General features: G+C 41.1%; 3 protein-coding genes across 3 annotated transcripts; 1 reads left to right on the forward strand and 2 right to left on the reverse strand.

The window, feature by feature from the left end:
• Positions 1-5,045: 5,045 nt before the first annotated feature.
• LOC137875995 (transcription factor HES-7-like) lies at positions 5,046-6,447 on the reverse strand. The gene is made up of 4 exons (XM_068715520.1): positions 6,394-6,447; positions 6,031-6,126; positions 5,827-5,920; positions 5,046-5,683 (listed from the first exon to the last, which is right to left on the reverse strand). Exons 1-4 carry the CDS (start codon positions 6,445-6,447, stop codon positions 5,046-5,048), a joined length of 882 nt encoding a protein of 293 aa, XP_068571621.1.
• Positions 6,448-8,763: 2,316 nt separating this feature from the next.
• her5 (hairy-related 5) lies at positions 8,764-10,089 on the forward strand. The gene is made up of 3 exons (XM_068715361.1): positions 8,764-8,834; positions 8,942-9,037; positions 9,149-10,089. Exons 1-3 carry the CDS (start codon positions 8,784-8,786, stop codon positions 9,614-9,616), a joined length of 615 nt encoding a protein of 204 aa, XP_068571462.1. The 5' UTR covers positions 8,764-8,783; the 3' UTR covers positions 9,617-10,089.
• Positions 10,090-12,906: 2,817 nt separating this feature from the next.
• On the reverse strand, positions 12,907-16,217 carry pfdn6 (prefoldin subunit 6). Its single transcript, XM_068715362.1, has 4 exons — positions 16,038-16,217; positions 15,786-15,856; positions 15,532-15,656; positions 12,907-13,222 (listed from the first exon to the last, which is right to left on the reverse strand). Exons 1-4 carry the CDS (start codon positions 16,099-16,101, stop codon positions 13,102-13,104), a joined length of 381 nt encoding a protein of 126 aa, XP_068571463.1. The 5' UTR covers positions 16,102-16,217; the 3' UTR covers positions 12,907-13,101.
• Positions 16,218-16,324: the final 107 nt, after the last annotated feature.

The raw sequence follows: 16,324 nt of genomic DNA on the forward strand, positions 1-16,324 counted from the left end.
GAATGTTTGGAATAATACAGAAATTACATTTATAGCGCAGATCAGTAGAGAAATATTAATATTTATTTTATTTTAGCATTAATTGTTTTTTACATTTCATCATCACACCCTGACCGCACGTCCCTGCGTAGAGCTCTGGGTGAACACAGATTGTACAGTTTGTACTTCCTGATTCAACAACAACAGCACGTCAGTGATGACAGGAGGAACATCGCGCCAAACGCGCCGCCCCAAACGCGTCGCTCCAAACGCGTCGCCTCAAACGCGTCGCTCCAAACGCGTCGCCTCAAACGCGTCGCCCCAAACGCGTCGCCTCAAACGCCCCGCTCCAACGCGTCGCTCCAAACGCGCCGCGCAAAATTCGCGTCACTGCAGTCTCATCGCGTCTGTGCAAAGACTTTGTATGTAATCTCATCACAAGAATAATTCGCCCTGCGTTCGGTGTGAACACAGCTGGCAGCCTCGTGGGGAGGGGAGGGGGGAGCTGCGTTTATGTGATTGGTTGAAAATGAGGCTGACATCTGATTGGCTACAGATAGGTCAATGTTAAAAAAAACAGATTTGGAGGACACATCTGATGTATCCTTCGCGGCCCAGCATATCCCGAGATGCATTGCGTGCCGATGAAGATTTTATTTGAACCAACACGGCGGCGATTGATGCGGGAGCTGAAGAAGCGGCAGGATTAACTTTTAAATGTAAGTATTGGGTTTTAACTCATTCGAATATCACCGATACCAATGTTAAAACAAAATAAACGATCTTATAACATCACATGTTTGTTAAAATGGTCGGTTAAGTTACGTGACGTTCGTAGCTTACAAGCTAGCTGACTAGCTAACTAACCGGCAGCTTCTCTTCTATTACCGGTAGCTTATAACATCACGTTTGTTAAAGGTAGTAACGTTAGCTGCAGCTCGTCTGCTTGCATCCGACCGTAGTTAGCCTTGGAAATTAACTTCACTTTCTACCCTCAGAGGTTGACTAATATCTTACTGAGATTGTGACAATTTTACAGATAAATGTTACTTCATATTACGTCCATTAACGGACTAACAGGAGCTCAGGTAGACCGGTTGTGAACCTGAAATATCACTAAGTCCGGTAACGTTAAAAAAAAAACCGCTAAGATTAACTACACAAATAAACTGAATTTGAGTATTTTGCTAATTCTGTTTTGTGGTGTGAATCAAAACTAACTCAACATTTTGTTTTGTTACAGGGAGCCAGGAGCAAACGGCTCAGTTCATTAAACTGAGGGGGGAGAACGACTCAGGAAGAAGTATGAAGGAAGAAGAAGAAAAGGAAAAGGAGGAAAGTCAGCCAGGGCCAAGCCAGCCGAGAAAGAGAAAGCAAGAGCAGAAAGATGAGCTGATGGAGCTCATGAGAGAGGACATGAGGTTGCAGAGGAGAGAAGAGCGAAGGAGAGTAGGGAAAATATGAACAGGCTCTTTTCTCTACTGGAGAAAATTATAGAAAAATAATGTAAATAGTTGTAAATAAATTCAAATAAAGTTGTTTTGTTAAATACATTGATTTATTTATTTTCCTGTTCTTTTTGTTGCTGATGAACACATAAAAACAATATAAAAAACATTAAATGATTGATTTAAAAAAAAAAAAAAAAACATTAAGACAAATGAATATTTCAAAAACATTAACTGTGTATACACATAATTAAACTCAACATATATACAGTAACTAATGGGGTGCCACAACAAAGGCCCTGGTGTTCTGGTACATCTGGGTGGTCTCCAGAGTGTTTTGGGTGCATCGCCACTGTCCACCGCATCGTCTGTCAACTGGGTTTGCAGGGCTGGCTCATCGATGGCTGCCATGTCACTAAGAATTTCAGAAATGAGGAAGTATAAAAAGCTCTGCATACAAAAAATAATTCATGCACACGCTTATTTTTAAATAATCAGCCCTAACACAAAATGTTTCAACAGTGCTACAAAACATTTTTAGTAGATAGGTATTACAGCTTTACAATTGTTATACTTGCCTAAAAATATTCGTGGTCTAACACAAATCTCAGACAGATATCTCAAAACATTGGCTCATGAAACACAAATCTCCTGGCCTCGTGGCCTCACCTCTGCAGGTATCACGGCTTGGGTTGTATCCCAGCCCCTCCTCCTGGAAAGCTTGTTTCAGGTTGACCCCTCCTGCCTCTCTCTGTACGGGAAGTTCTCCAGTGCCTTCTGAATCTTCTCCTCCGGCTCCTCGTTGTCTAGTCTGCTGGGGCTTTGGGTCAATCGATGCCCAGATTTCGGAGAATGTCGCCTTCTTCGGGAAGAGGTGGGGAACACTGCAAATCGGAGACAGGTAGATTAGTAGTGATCACAGCAGCCATTTTAATCTATGGCTGCAATCAACAACTAAGCAATTGATCCGCCGACTACTTTTTCAATTAACTGATTAATCATTCAGTCTTTAATTTGTCAGAAAATATTGAAAATGCCCATCAAAGTTCCAACTCGCCCAAGGTGACATCTACAAATTTGCCCAAGCAGAAAAGTTAAAGAAAAAAAAGGATTTCCAATGACAAAACAGCAAACGCAGCAAATCTTCACATTTTACAAGAAACCAGACAATATTAAAAATGGTCCGTGATAAATGACTTAAAAAAACTGTAGACAACTGATCATTTAGCACTAGATTCATTATTTAAAGAGGGAAATGATAAAGCCCAGAGGAATTTGTTTAAGATGAGAGTAATTGAAAGGAAGTGGATGTGTGACCCCTTTCCTTTCAACAGCGCCCTCATAAGGTCAGCCGACAGAACGTCATCAGCTGGCCCAGAGTCAGTGGAACAGGACTTGGGTGAGTTGGGTTAGGGATGCAGCACAGGACAGTTAGAGACTCATATATATGAATGCATCTTATATATAACTCCTCCAAAAGTGTTGAAGTGAAAGATATGAGGCGAAAAGACTTAAGACAGGTAATTAATATATGATATGTTTTTATGACATTTTTATTGCACACAATAATATGCCTTTTAATTACATAATATACTATGACTTTTTTTATTGCTTTTTATGGCATATTATACTATGATTTGTTTGTGACATTTTATGTCATACTATATCATGATTTTTTTTGTCATACTATATACTATGGTATTTTTTATGACATTTTAATTATATAATCGGTCAAATAACTCATGAACAAAATCATGTCATTTTGAGACATCTTTTAGGAGCTGCAATCACTTTTTGACAAGTGGAAACTTAAGTTGATGGGTTGAAGGCCTGTTACCGTCCCCCTGTTATGTTTGTTTCTCATGTACAGCAATGATGTTCCTGGGTCAATTTCACCCGGTGCATATTTAATCATCCAAAAGTGGTCAGAAACCAAAAAATCCTAATAAATATAGTTTGTACCTCATCACTAACACCATTACTAACAATTCAATTAGTAATTAGTGGAATGGAGTTATTCACCCCTCCATAGATCATAGTTCAATTAGGATAACCCACTCGTTTTCATGAAACATACATGTTCAAATAATTTTTTAGATACTTTGGAAAAACCTAGATATAAATTGCATTAGTCTACCATAACATATATTTTTTTCAAATTTTTTTTTACATTTTGAAACATTTTTCTCATGGGGTGATGTAGATAAATAAAGATAAGACACCTCTGCTGTTCAGGGTCATATTGACCCGCTCGCTCAAAATCAAGCCAAATGAGTCATAAGGATTTGTATTGAAAGTAAAATCTATTTATGTTTATTTATAGTGTTAAGAAACAGACTTTTACAAAATTTAACAAGAGATGAGCACAATGAACAAGGGGTGTGTGTGTGTGTGTGTGTGTGTGTGTGTGTGTGTGTGTCTGTGTGTGTCTCTGTGTAGCTGTGTCTACACAGCACACGAGTGGCATGTCGTCACGGTGTGCTTTGTTCAAATACATTTTGTCTTTATAATATTTTCGGCAAACAGTCTTGGCTGATGTGTATTGGGTGAGGATGACCACTGTATTTCACAATTTTTGACACAAATGTTTCACTTGGAGGAGGAGGTATATCAGTTTCCTCATTTGATGGTTCATAATCAGTACTATTATAATCTGAATTGACCTCAAGATGGTCTTCATCTTCAGACACATCCTCCTCTATTTCACTGTCGTGATCAAGGATGTGCTCCAGAGTCAAAATAGTGTCTGTATTTCTCACACAGGTGGGGTAGTCAGAAAGAGTGTGTGTGCGTGTGAGATTGGGATGAAATATGGTGTGTGTGTGTGTGTGTGTGTGTGTGTGTGTGTGTGTGTGTGTGTGTGTGTGTGTGTGTGTGTGTGTGTGTGTGTGTGTGTGTGTGTGTGTGTGAAATGGAGTGAAACATGGTGGGAGAGAGGAAGAAATACTTTGTCTTACATTTTCAAAGAAATAAATGGTCTAAACTTGACACTTCTGACCCCTTATAGCCTCCATTTTCACTGCCGGGTCAAATTGATCCGAACATCATCTTTGTAATATAAACCTGCAGGGGGGGATTGCAAATACATGATATGAACCATTTATTTTTTAACATTGATTACACTAATTAAGGCAAGCAGAAGAAGTTTCATATAGAAAAAGTACTTTCAAATATTTTTTTTAGATTTTCAAACTTTGAAACGGGTCAATTTGACCCGCAACATAACTGGAGGGTTAAAGATATTAAACACACCAAACATATATTATCTGAAACAATAGTATTGCCTGATTACTAAACTGTAAACACTTGTTTGGCCTGTGATTATTTGGTTCCAAGAAAAGTTAAAGTTTCACACGGACATACCGTTGCTATTACCACAGACTCACATGTGTATTTGATAAAGGCAGCTGTGGACTATAAACATACAAACTGAGACTCATTAGCTTCAGCACAAATTTTATTTAGAAGAAAAATACAAAATATAGGAAATTTGAATAATATGTACACTATACATTTCCAGCATGGAGAGTTTTTCCTCCTCTCCACAGCCAATGATCACAGCTAGTTCCCACTAGGTGGCTCTGCTGTTCTCAGTTCATTAGTCTCTGATCCACTCCATCAAAACCAAGGCCTCCACATGGTCGAAGAAGAGTTTGGTGCTGACCCCTCCCTCAGTGCAGGGTGTGGAGGGGATCTCAGTGTGAGGAGAGGGGGGCAGTGGAGGGCAGGGGGGCCAGAGTGAGAGGCTGTGGGCGAGAAACTGAGGAAGGAGGTGTTGGTGGATAGAGGTGACAGGCTGGGTGGGAACGGGAAGTGAGAGGCAAATGACGGGAAAGGAGGAGAGGTGGCATAAGCGGAGAAAGAAGGGGAGAACCAGGGGGAGGGAGGAGGGGACAGGTAGTCGTGGAACGGTGTGGAACAAGAGAGGGGCTGAAATGGGGAGTGAGATGGAAACTTAAGAGACTCCTCTTTCCTCTCTGATGTGTAAATTACATCAGACATTCCATCTGGTCCTTTGGTCATCTCAGTGTCCGTCACTCTAGTATTGTTTGGCTGCTGGCTCTCTGTGTGATGTCTCAGCCCCTCCACGAGGCTTGTTCTCTGCGCTGGGGTTATTTTGTGCATGTAGCTGGTCAGCTGGGCCACGCACTGCTGGAAACCTGCACTCTCGATGGTGAAGAGAGTGGGAGCGTTGGACTCTGAGCGATGAAGGCTTACCACAGGAGCATGAGTCTTCATGTGGCAGTCAGTAGAGTCTGCAGCAAAGAAAAGGCACCAGGGTGAGGGATAAAACAGGGGTGGAAGATTAAAACATTGATTTGCTGCAGTAAAAAAAGGAGATTTTTATCAAAAATGTAATAAGTTAAAAGGAGTTAAAGATCTATTTTGTTTGACTAACCCTTTCTCAGTTTCCTCCCATCTGTCCACTTCTGAACATATTCGACAGCCAAGTCAAGAATCTCTGCTTTCTCTATTTTAGGATTCTGAAGCCGCTGTGGGTGATAACAGTGCAAGGGGGGGGGATACATTTCATCATTGTAAGGTTATGATTCCCCTTAAACACGCAGAGAGGCTGGATGGGATTTTGTTTAACATGACTCACTGGATCAGACGTGTGACTCAACAGCAAACTTCTCAGTTCGGCCAGACTTTGATTTATTCGGTCTCTTCTCTTCTTTTCCACCACTGGTTTGAGAACCTGGAGACACGTGAAGTTGTTGTCAGATATCATTAGAACAACTTGGGTTGCCAGGTTGTGGAAAAAGAACCTTGTTGGTTAGCACGCCTGCAGTAATACTGTTAATTCTTAAACATGGCAAACTAAAAAATTGTTCTTATTAATGGCTTAGCACTGCTCTAAAAAGGATTATTAAATGATTAATCAACATTAACAAAGCTATACGTCTTAAATAGCCTTTGTAATGGATACCTTAACAGAACGTGGCTATTATAATTAAGTTCTTACCCTTTTTCTACTCTTGCCATCCTCCAGAAGTGGGCTTTGTAGTTTCCTGGTCATGTTGTAGTCTTTGGTCCAAATGTCCTGACTGGAGTCTGCAGCAGTGAAAACGGCCTCCTGCCCCCTGAGGGCCATTATAAGTAGAGCTCATGCGGCCTCTGATTGGCTGACAAGTGTGAGTGACGACACTTGGCCGGTCTGAAAATGGTCTGTACTAACTTTACTATGTGCCGTGAATAAATTCACTCAATCGATACTATTCATTTCAAACAGTGATCAGTTTGTGAGATTTATCTGAAATAACTTATACAACATATTAAAGGCAACAATATTACCAATGACCAATAGCGGATCTTTACAAGTGATGACATCATCAGACCAAAAGGCAGCCTTGTTTTATAGTTTATCAACCTACATCACTCGTGAAAGGTTAAGCACAATATTTCTGTTGTCTAAGAACATTTCAGACGTTAGAAGTGGACATTGAAACTGTATCTGATGATTTTGGATGGCCATCGTCTCATACAGCATTTATTGATTTCATTAGGCCAAATGTATTCTGAGCTCTCTGATTACCTATAACGCCTCCCAGAAGTGAGACGATGGGAACCTTTTTTTTCTCGTGGGAACAGAAATGAAGTGAGAAAGTGGGCAGCCATGAGGACTTTTTATGATGTGTGAGACATCCACACGTTGAATAAGTGCTGAAAGAGACCAAATGAGAGCAGCGTTGGTCACAATGAAGAAGTGGATTAATTTACACAACCCATAACAAATCACACATGTTTACGCGAATGCAAGAATCTCCGATTTACGCATTTACAGTTAAGCACATCAAATAAAATAAACTATTTAACTGATAAACCAAAAGCTCGAGGTACCGCAGTGGCAAAAGGGGAACAGGTCACGTGTGTCCGCTGATGCGACGAAGTGCGAGGATGATTATTACACCTGAGTGTTAAGTGTGCGCGGCCTCGGGTCAGCACGATACCCGATGTTTGGACTTCACACAAGATCCCTCCTTTAAAAAAAAATTAAAGCAGCTGTTGGCTTCGTCTTCCCAGCCACGTTTGATTTGAACTCTTTTGTCAGTGTGTCCGACACACCCGACGAGTCACGATATTAGAAGTCAACGGTCCGTTTCTCTGCAAACCAAAGGGCGCGTTTTCACTAATTAGTTTCCATCACAGGCTCAGGCGAGCACGTTATGGGGCTTATTTATGGGGCGGGTCCACGTGGCTTAAACAAATTAAATATGTGTTTCCTCTTCATCATCATACTCCTGTAGGGGGAACAAATGCAACTACTAGCTATAATGGAAATTGTGATCATTTTTTTTTTTTTTTTAAGTGCTTTAAAGTGAGTTTCCTTGAGTTCCTCTCTTCCATAGTTACCAACCGTGATCTCTGAGCCGTTACTAATCGCCCTCTCTTTGATTTGAAACGGAAGTGTCGTTGCCTCTGAAAAGCCACTTAATCTACGAGATCCCCGTGATCCGATCATCCCAGTGTTATCTCCACACTCAAGCCTATTATGGGGATCAGGCTGACCATAAATGCAGTGCTGAGAAAGCTACCCCCCAAAAAACACAAAACTCAAAGCCCAGTCAGCCCAAACTTCAGTCCGAAATCTTTTTTTTTTAAACTGTGAACATTGGCTTCAGTCAGGAGTCAAACGAGAAGTGGGATCAGTCTAAAGACAAACACGGCTCCTTCACACAACACAAGCGTTTAAGGTGTGAATCGGACAATTTGTCTCTACAACACCAGGCCAGGTCCTATTTAGAGATATGTTAGGATGATTTCAAATCAATGAGCAGAAATGGCTTCACCATCTATATTTCATTATGTCATAGAACTATAGTAGCGAGATTTTACTTTAATTTGACATTGTGTTTATTTTGGCCTGTGATTTGATGAAACGTGCAAATAGTGCATTCAAACGTGCATTCATATGTTTTAGCAGTATAAGCCTATTAGACAGTCATTATATGCACAAAGCAGTTCAAGGGAGAATGTTTCTGTCTTCATCACAATTACATCAGAATGAATCTACTTTAGGAATGACTCGATCAAACCACTAACTTTAAGTTTAAGTGTTTTATGGTTTGGGATTACTGTGACCCATGAAAGACCACACGGCACGCTCCCTTTATTTTAATCTACACTTCCAGCTCAGCTCGGAAGTGAAGAGAAGTGAAAAGAAGAGGATTAGATTGAAATAAATTAAAATTCCCTTCAGCGTCATTGCCGCGTGCTACTCAGTAAAGGTGAGGGGCGCGTCCCACAGGGGGCGGGGCTATCTGCCAAGATATCAACACATTGCAACGAGGACACAACTTGTGCCGTTTTTTGGGAATCACTGTAAGGACAGACGGACACGAGTCAACTCCTATCATGAAAACTGTAACTTCACCAGAGTCTCACCTACCGAGGAGCATGAGGAGGGTAAGATGCTGCGTTCTGACTCCTGTACTGAATTTATGAGTTTTCCAAAAATCATCTAAAATGTTCTTCCGGGTTGTAATTGTGATTTTTTACTTTTCAACCCCAAGGTCCCTAAACCTCTGATGGAGAAACGCAGACGGGAGCGGATCAACCAAAGTCTGGATACATTGCGACTTCTGATGCTGGACAGCACCCACAATGAGGTACGTCTGTGCGCCATGCTTTTATTTCAGTTTGATATCTGATACAAAATTGTTTTGATATTTTTAAGTCTATACTTCCTATATTTAGTGAGAGTACTCTTCTCCTTTTAGAAGCTGAGAAATCCGAAGGTGGAAAAGGCAGAGATCCTGGAGAGTGTGGTCAATTACCTGAAGAGGGAGAAGGGGGACGCGAAGGATCCCCGGTCCACGTCCCGGGGGCAGACACAGAAATCCGCCCGCCAGCACAGCTTCCATGACGGCATGAGGTCCTGTCTGCTGAGGGTCAGCCACTTCGTAGCCAGCAAGAGCCAGGAGTTGGAGGGCACCAAGGAGGACGCGGTTCAGGCTTCTCTTGCGCGTCCCGAGCCCCAGACAAACCCTTCGTCTCCCGGACACATCCACATGGCACAGGCCGCTCTGTCTCCTCAGCATCTGACCCACCACCATTGCCAGGGAGGGATCTCTCACCCGTACCTCACCCAAAGGACTGGCCTCCACTGTGACACCAGGGAGCTGCTCTCCTCCACGGCAGCCTGCACGCACATCACCGACCCTGTGTGGAGGCCCTGGCCTCAGTGACGGCACACATTTTTAGATCATTTTAGAAATGTACTGTAGGACGCAAACAGACTGTAAATATGTATTCTGTTGTACAGCCTGACTGTTGTACAGCCTACAGTGAATATATTTTCCGTGAAAACTTCTCCACTTCCATGTGGTGTTTTTTATTTAGGATTTGCTGTTTTGCACGCGCATTTTTCCTTTTTTGCTATGATTTGTATATAAGTGTTTTTTTTTTTCTTTATGCGGTGGTGTCAGCAGAATGCTATTTTTTTTTTTTTTTGCTGCAACATGAAGACAGGCGCGTGCGTAAAATGCGCATTGTGACCTGAATTTATTCTGATTGTGCTTGCTGAATCTCAGTTCCAATTTCAAATAAAAAGCACAATTTCCTGATCATTCGAGTGGCCTATCTGCTGTGTGAACAGCTTGTACTTGAGCAGTCTTTGCAGTTGCAGCCTTCAATAGAAGGGGGACATCCACAGGACTGTTAACACGTACTTCATCCAGGCTGCACAGCCGTTATGACGCGTTCGTCTATTGAAATGTTGATAGCGGGGGACACCGATGCTTCTATGAACTTAAGTGCAGTTTTTTCAAATGTAGAAAAGCAAAGGAGAGTGGTCGTTCACACACTGTTCAGCAGCCAGACTGCTCTAGGTGAATGCAATGTGGAGGCACCCAATTTACATAATCCACTTTAGCCGCCCAAACCCTACCAGAAATGTTGTGACCAGACTCATTAACAATTATATAGTATATCCAGTTTACTGTGAACCATTTACTGAATCTATCTATCAACACAATATGCAAACGAGACGTTTTGGCTATTTGGTACGCAGTGTTGGGTCAATTATAAGTGATAGACAAAACAAACAGTATAATTTAAGTTCATCTCCTTTTGGCTGACCAGTGTTCAGCTGTTTTTCTGCCGCCTACTCAAATTATCATGTGCAGAATTACACTGTTCGTGTTGGGAGAGCCACTAAAGGGGCAGAGACAGCAGCTGTCTGTGATGATTGGAGGAGAGAGGGGGGGGTGAACCCATTCCTGATAAACGACATTTCGATCTTAATAACCACAACAAAAACACACACGTGCAATAGTATCAGTGGGAAAACTGGGCTGGTGTGGCCAATGTGTTTTAGAATTTGAGACTGGATTTGTAGATTGGCTGAATCTGTCTGGATGCTGCAGGGTGTGGACAGGGTGCTTTTCTACATCTGAACGACTGCACTAGAGGCAACGGGCTCCCGCTCATCAACACATCAATGAACACTTGAAGGGATCGAAAATTGTTCACCATCAGATCAGCATGATTGTGAAGGCATTTACGTTCAAATTAAATCATGCATTTTAACTCAAATAGCTTGTATTCTGCAGGGAGCAAAGAGGCTGTACTTGATATAAACTTAAGGGACATGTAACCCCTTTGGCTTCTGACCCTTCAATTACTTTTAATCGCTTCTACTTAAATGTTTCATTTGAATATTTTCTTTAGATGTGGGTCTATATTTTTCGGACGAGGTAAACAAACCCATTCACCATCTTGTGACCCTCCGGTTGGTCCCACTAGTGGATACACACATTCCTTCCACTGCTGTTTGAAGACATCTTTTATCAACGGTGCTGGTCTCTGGACAGGATGCGCCTTTGTGCGCTTTTGAGTTTGAGTTTACCCCCCCCCCCAAGAAAAGGCCGCAGGACTAAGTAAATCGATTAAAGTTGGAATCAGATTAGGCTTTCATCTGGAAGGCATCTGTCTAAATGAAGATTAAATGAATCTATTGTCAGTGTAAAATAGAGAAGGATTAGTCCAGCGAGGATGTATCAACTTAAAGGCCTCTACTTTGTTTACATAAGACAAAAAGCACACGGAAACGTATTTCTAAAATACCGTAAACTTATATTGAAACTTTTGCCCGTTTCAACAGACTGTCGCCTGAGAAATCACAACACTGCTAAATGTTTCAATCAGCTGTTGGTTTTTGCCACATCAGCGCGAACACAAGAAAGGCAGAGTGATAATAAATCACCTTTTGGCCTCATCAACAAACCATTTTACGATTGCAGTTCGCATAACGAGCCCTCAGTTCTCTATGATATTTTTTGTAGTAAGAGTTCTTTAAAGTTTATATATTTGGATTATCTGTTTAAGCGTCATTCTTGGGACAGAGCTATTCAAGTTGCAGTCAGAACGTGAGTAACTATATATATACTATATACTATAACTATAATATAACTATATATATATAACTATATATATATATATATATATATATATATAACTATATAACTATATATATATATATATATATATATATATATATATATATATATATAGTCTGTACCAGCTGCCACGTGTCGGCCAGCTTTACAGCTGAAGTCTGGATGTTATAAACGCGCCACACCTCCAGGTGTTAATCGGTTTGCTGCCACCCACGCGCCAGGGGTGTCAGGCTCCGTGGACAAAAACAGCTTCTTTTTTTCTGAAGCAGTGTTATTATGATTGCGCATTTGTGTGTCGTCAGGAATTTCTAGCCCAAATTCAATTCAGGCTATAAGACATACAGTATTAATGCAAGCTTGTGTTTCTGCAGCGCATTGTGTGCACAAAGGTATATGATTAAACACGAAAAACAAACATTATGCCCTACAATTTAAACCTCCGTTGCAGCCCAGAAAAGTAACTTTAAATTCAGAATATCCATATTTTGTTTTGCATAAATGTAACATATGTATTTACATCAGATTCCGCTATGTGTGATCCATTCAACAGGACGTGGTATCCAGACCCCGCATGTGTTTGTGGGATGCACAGACGTCGCATAATGGTTACATGTTAGCCGAAACGTCTCAATACGTAATTTTATAACTATAGTTCATATAGTATAGCCTACAGCTGGTCAGTGAGCAAAGGTTCATTGATGTGCGGGATACTTAACCCTAAATGTAAAGTCATGCGCGGTATCTCTGCTGTTTGCCCTGAGTTAGCATTTTCCTAAGGAAAGCGTTGACTCCATATAGGCCGTAGAAGACTTTTAAGGCTATTTAACTATTCATGTTGCCGAACTGCTCTGCTGGTGGTAGACGGCGGGGGGAAAGGCGCATTCATTAAAAGGGAACAATGCCGCACCGCTGCGCTTTTTTTTGCTGCTAAGATCTGAGGGGCGGGTCGAGACTGGACAACATCTGCTCCGGTGGTCACCGGCCTGCCCCGGTAATTAAAGCCAATGTCCAACAGACAGCAGCACACAGCACGCCTGCTCTGTGAAAACCTCCGCTCACACAATGAAAACAAAAAGGAATGACCTTTCATGAAAAACACGTTTATTAGTAACACGGGAAGAGTCACTGTAATAAACAAATAACTGATAAGATACAGGCACAGTATTCTCAGCCTTATGTTGAAGGTCTACAATAAATCATGAATTATCTGTGTGTGTGTGTGTGTGTGTGTGTGTGTGTGTGTGTGTGTGAGCGCATGCAGCCGGATCACTTGGTCAGACTTTGCCAACAGCCAGGCCCTGAGCTCTCTGATACTCCTGCTGTAAACTGGACAAGACTTCTCGATGCTGTTCGGATTTCTTTTCCAGGTCTTTCAGGAGAGTCTCATACCGTTGACTGTAGAAGGACAAAAAAAAAAAAGAGAAAAGAAGATATTCTTACTCAGTTAAACAACGGAATGAAACTAGGGATGCACCAATACTAATGTTTAACATCACAATTTGGCCGATAACCGATACCAATGTTTTCTTTTTGTTGTTATTTAATCCTACTTTTGTGCCAAGGACATATAGAAATATATCCATTATACAAAAAGATATACATATACAACTATTGTAAGAATCTCTGGCTTGGTGCAGCTCAGTCATTTCTCTTCTCATCCAAGATATGAGTGCGGTCCCATTTCTGGAAATTGTGCCTGTGTAAAGAAAGTTGTCTTACAGAGCAAATGTCGCTGATCCTTCTCTTATAATACTCCCATGTGGCCGTTAAGTTAGTTCCCTTTTATTTGAAAACAAACCAGACGTCTTCATGGCAGGCGTTGCGCTCTTACACCATACCACGGTGTTAGAGTCATGCCAGCGGCTTCTTCAAATCAGCAGCTGCGTATGCCAGCTACTGTTGCATATATGCATATATGCACTCTCGCCTGTCATGGTTCTCAGTGGAAATTAAACCCCACTATAGCCTTCTCATGTTTTTCAGAAACATAGTATTTAATCAGACACCTGAAAATGTCTTCAGTCAGTTACAATATACATGTAACTGACATAACCATCACACAAGGAATGCTTAGGTCACTTGATACCTCCGACCTCAAGAAGGCGCACCTCAGGCCATTAACCACTTGATGTTTTCCATTGCTTTTGTAGTCTACTGATCCTTATGTGTATAAATTACAGATGCACTGTGTACGTGGTCGGTTACGACAATATATATCCTAGTCTTTGACTGCACTATGTATCTGACTGTACTATTTTTATTATCTTTATTATTCTGATTGAACTATTTTTTAACTGTTTGTTTCACGTCATGTTTTGCACGTTTTCTATGTATTACGTTTTGTCCTTTCTGTGGACCCCAGGAAGATTATTACCGATAATGGGTAATAATATTAGAACTGAAACATAGGGGACTAGGCGATGGGAATTACACACTTTCATAACATATGATAAACTAAAACGGCACCAAAAACTACACCCTACATCATAAAGTTATTTCAACACCACGATTTTCCTCATTTTCTCCTTTTGTGGGATAACACACACACAAAAGAGAAGGACTCACAGTGCTCCAGTAATCACAGGGGCAGAGTGAAGACTGCATCAAGAATGTTGTCGATAACTGTCCATCCACCAAACCCATCACTGCCCTCTATATGTGCATTAACATCATAGCACGGCTAAGCACCAATATCCACATTGAGCTATATGCATTTAGGAGGTAAAATTTACGAGATTAAGACACAACATTTTATGTTTCTGTGTGACATTAATTTAGGGAAGGAATCTCTTTCTTAAAATCATTGATATTTACCCATAATATTATTTACACTGACAATCATGTTGACATTTGTGAAGTCATAAAGCATAAAGTGTTAATGCCACTGGGTTTACCGTGACCGCTGAGGTCACCGTGTTGAGTTTTTGCTTCAACATGATGGACGACTATCATTGGTAAACATATCAATATAAATTAAATTTCCCTTTAATGGCTTGTAACAGAGAACGGGAACATGCATAGACTGAGAACAAGTCTCCTCAACATTTAGGTAAAAGAAAGCTGCATTTCTCAGCCACAATTTCAATCTAGAGATGCCGTGGAATCGGGACACAAAACCTGAAGCGGAATAGAGCAGGTGAGCATCAATTTTAGGGTGAGTGTGTATGGCTTGTTGGTATTTTTCACAGCTGGGACACATTCACTTGAATGAGAAGAACCTCATAATGATTCAAAGCTGCAGTATATTTGCACAATAATTGCCTCTTCAGGACATGAAAACATAATGTAATTTAATGAGTCAGTTATTGTGAATCAGTTATGACAGCGGCTACAGTACCTTCAACCATATATTCAGATTAAATGTCACATTCAAGGATCGATAAACTGCAGCTCAGTGCAACATCATATTCAATCAGTGACTACTATCAGCTGTGGTGAGCCCTGGTCCAATGTATTACAGAGAAAATCTTTCCTCTTCTTGGACATAACCACAGCATGTGCACTTTGTCGACACTTGGACGGAGGGTTTCTTGAGTAATAATCATACTTAACCCCCATCAACGTACCATATTCCATACACTGGATTTATGGAATATGGACTTATTTACATACTACAGCTCTGGTCCAACCTATGCAGCACATATGCATGCTGTAGGACTACTGACATGACCACTACAGAGTGGACCACAGCTTTAGTGACTCACATCTCTCCGTTGATGTACTCCAGCCTCTTGGTGACGGTGGCTTTGGCCTCATCCAGGTCTTGCTTCACTAATACTGGGCCGATAAGCTTAAACACTGTGTTTGTGGTGTCCAGCAGGTCAAGCTCCTGGAAAGACAGAAAGACAGAGAAAGATTAAATATACAATACTGTAAACCCCAATATACGAAATGAAGGGGCTAACAACACTGACCCCAGTCGAAAAATAAGCTTTTAAAGGGAAAATTGGCCAGTTACCTCTTTGACAATGTTGTTCTCTGCCAGTTGCGTTTCCAGCTTCTGTCTGGCTGACATGCTCTTGCTAACATCTAAGCAAAATACGGGTATTAGAAAATAATGTGAGTGTTGCAACCATCAATAATAGTCTAAACGTACAGGAAATATCTATCTAAGTTGATTTAACACATAGCTAGCTGTCCTAATATGGTCAGCTAGCTCGTTGCAACATGGCACGATATGAGAAACCATGCAATGCTAGCTGGCACCTACCTTTCTGCATCTGAGTATATTTTTCTACTTCTGCTTTCAACTTCTTTTGAATGGCCTCTGCCATATTTGTGTTTAGTCAAAAAGTACTATAGACCGCGTAAAAATATTATGAAGAGATGAGGTGTAGTATCTAAATGTTGAATGAGATGAAAGCTCTGCGTTAGCTAACCGGAAAGGGCAGTGGCTAACCCGGAAGTTAGCTGATACCTTCAAAGTAAAAGCTCTCACTACTTCAGGGTTGCATTCATGACAAATACATAAGCACAAATCAATAAGCAAACATTAAA

The sequence above is a fragment of the Cebidichthys violaceus genome, unplaced genomic scaffold (genome assembly GCF_023349555.1).
Source record: "Cebidichthys violaceus isolate CVI_PGR_0920_01 unplaced genomic scaffold, fCebVio1.0.p SCAF_2, whole genome shotgun sequence".
NCBI classification, from domain to species: domain Eukaryota; kingdom Metazoa; phylum Chordata; class Actinopteri; order Perciformes; family Stichaeidae; genus Cebidichthys; species Cebidichthys violaceus.

Bases quoted from the DNA above. Each gene is read 5' to 3' on its own strand.
- her5 (XM_068715361.1), top strand. From the start codon at position 8,784: ATGAAAACTGTAACTTCACCAGAGTCTCACCTACCGAGGAGCATGAGG. The intron at 8,835-8,941 runs GTAAGATGCTGC...TTCAACCCCAAG, and splicing joins TACCGAGGAGCATGAGGAGG to GTCCCTAAACCTCTGATGGA. The intron at 9,038-9,148 runs GTACGTCTGTGC...TTCTCCTTTTAG, and splicing joins TGGACAGCACCCACAATGAG to AAGCTGAGAAATCCGAAGGT.
- pfdn6 (XM_068715362.1), bottom strand. From the start codon at position 16,101: ATGGCAGAGGCCATTCAAAAGAAGTTGAAAGCAGAAGTAGAAAAATAT. The intron at 15,657-15,785 runs GTAACTGGCCAA...CTGTCTTTCCAG, and splicing joins AGAACAACATTGTCAAAGAG to GAGCTTGACCTGCTGGACAC. The intron at 13,223-15,531 runs GTGAGTCACTAA...GTCCTTCTACAG, and splicing joins GAGTACATCAACGGAGAGAT to TCAACGGTATGAGACTCTCC.
- LOC137875995 (XM_068715520.1), bottom strand. From the start codon at position 6,447: ATGACCAGGAAACTACAAAGCCCACTTCTGGAGGATGGCAAGAGTAGA. The intron at 6,127-6,393 runs GTAAGAACTTAA...ACGTGTCTCCAG, and splicing joins ATGGCAAGAGTAGAAAAAGG to GTTCTCAAACCAGTGGTGGA. The intron at 5,921-6,030 runs GTGAGTCATGTT...TATCACCCACAG, and splicing joins TGAGTCACACGTCTGATCCA to CGGCTTCAGAATCCTAAAAT.